The 1,231-nt window shown below is 39.6% G+C and overlaps 1 protein-coding gene across 1 annotated transcript in view; it reads right to left on the bottom strand.

Moving 5' to 3' along the window:
• Positions 1-1,231, bottom strand: part of LOC119585221 (exosome RNA helicase MTR4-like) — a gene marked incomplete in the record, with an annotated part of 19,057 nt that overhangs the window by 13,197 nt on the left and 4,629 nt on the right. Inside the window, 2 exon segments of the mRNA XM_037933877.1 lie at positions 122-316; positions 474-1,074. Of these exon segments, the coding sequence (XP_037789805.1) occupies positions 122-316; positions 474-1,074 (796 nt within the window).

Genomic DNA, 1,231 nt, shown 5'->3' with positions numbered 1-1,231 from the left:
TAGGAAAGAGAAGTATAACTGAGAAAAAAATGAAAAAGGATAACAGAAAAATGAGAAAGAATGGAAAAAAACATTAAAAAGTGATAAAGCTTCAAAAGAAAAAAGGCAAAAAATTAATGACCTGTTCTGGAGCATCCTGCAGGATAGCCATAGCTGTGTTAAAGTTGTCTTCCCTAAACTTGCCCAGCTCATCCACAGCCAAGTAGATTCCCTCTCCTCCAGCTGGGAAGATGTAGTGTTGAAGTGGTGTTGGTCTGTAATCGGTGTACACCACATGGCAAGGTTGGTGGTGAAGGTAACAAATCCACTGGGCAAACTGAAAACAAAAATAGCATATAAATAACATAAATAATATTTCTAAAAATGATTTTCAATATGGCAATGCAAATTATGTTAGTTTGAAGAGAGATTTAGTACAACTTTTACTATCACTATGACAGTATAGATATATATCAAAGGCAGAAGAAACCCACCTGACTGGCATTGGGGATGGTTGCAGACAAAAATACAAAATGAACTGTGGATGGCAGAAGAATGAGTGTCTCCTCCCAAACATATCCTCTTTCCTTGTCTCTCATGTAATGGATCTCATCAAATATGACCCAGCCCACCTCTCTTGTCACCTCTGAACCTCTATAAAGCATGGAACGCAGAATCTCTGTGGTCATGATGAGGCAGGAAGCATTTGGGTTGATGGTCACATCTCCTGTCAGAAGGCCGACATCCGTGAACTCATCACTGAAGTCACGGTACTTCTGGTTACTCAGGGCCTTGATTGGGGTTGTATAGATGACTCTCTGTTTGTTCTGTAAGCACATGGCTATTGCATATTCTGCTACCACAGTCTTACCAGCAGATGTGTGGGCAGAAACTAACACTGATTGATTGTTGTCAATGCAGAGTATAGCTTCTTTCTGGAATGGATCTAGTATGAATGGATACACCTTTGCTGGCTTTTCGCTTGGTGGCTGGAGTGGAATGTAGGTCTCACCAGGGGGTACTGCCACTTCATGAGTACATGCCTCTACTGTCTCAATGATGTGAACTGCTATTCTGGGCATATCTTCTGTTAACCTGAAATATTATGACCATAAACTCAGAGGATGCACAATAGTTCTGTTACTCTTATCACTTAGTCAAATAAAAGGTAACATAATATGAAAAGTAAATACTTATGTAGGACACTGCTAATCTAAATTTTCATGAAAGATGATATGACTTCCTTCTAAGG

The sequence above is a fragment of the Penaeus monodon genome, chromosome 19 (genome assembly GCF_015228065.2).
Source record: "Penaeus monodon isolate SGIC_2016 chromosome 19, NSTDA_Pmon_1, whole genome shotgun sequence".
Taxonomy (NCBI): domain Eukaryota; kingdom Metazoa; phylum Arthropoda; class Malacostraca; order Decapoda; family Penaeidae; genus Penaeus; species Penaeus monodon.
This window is presented reverse-complemented; position numbering and strand designations above follow the sequence as displayed.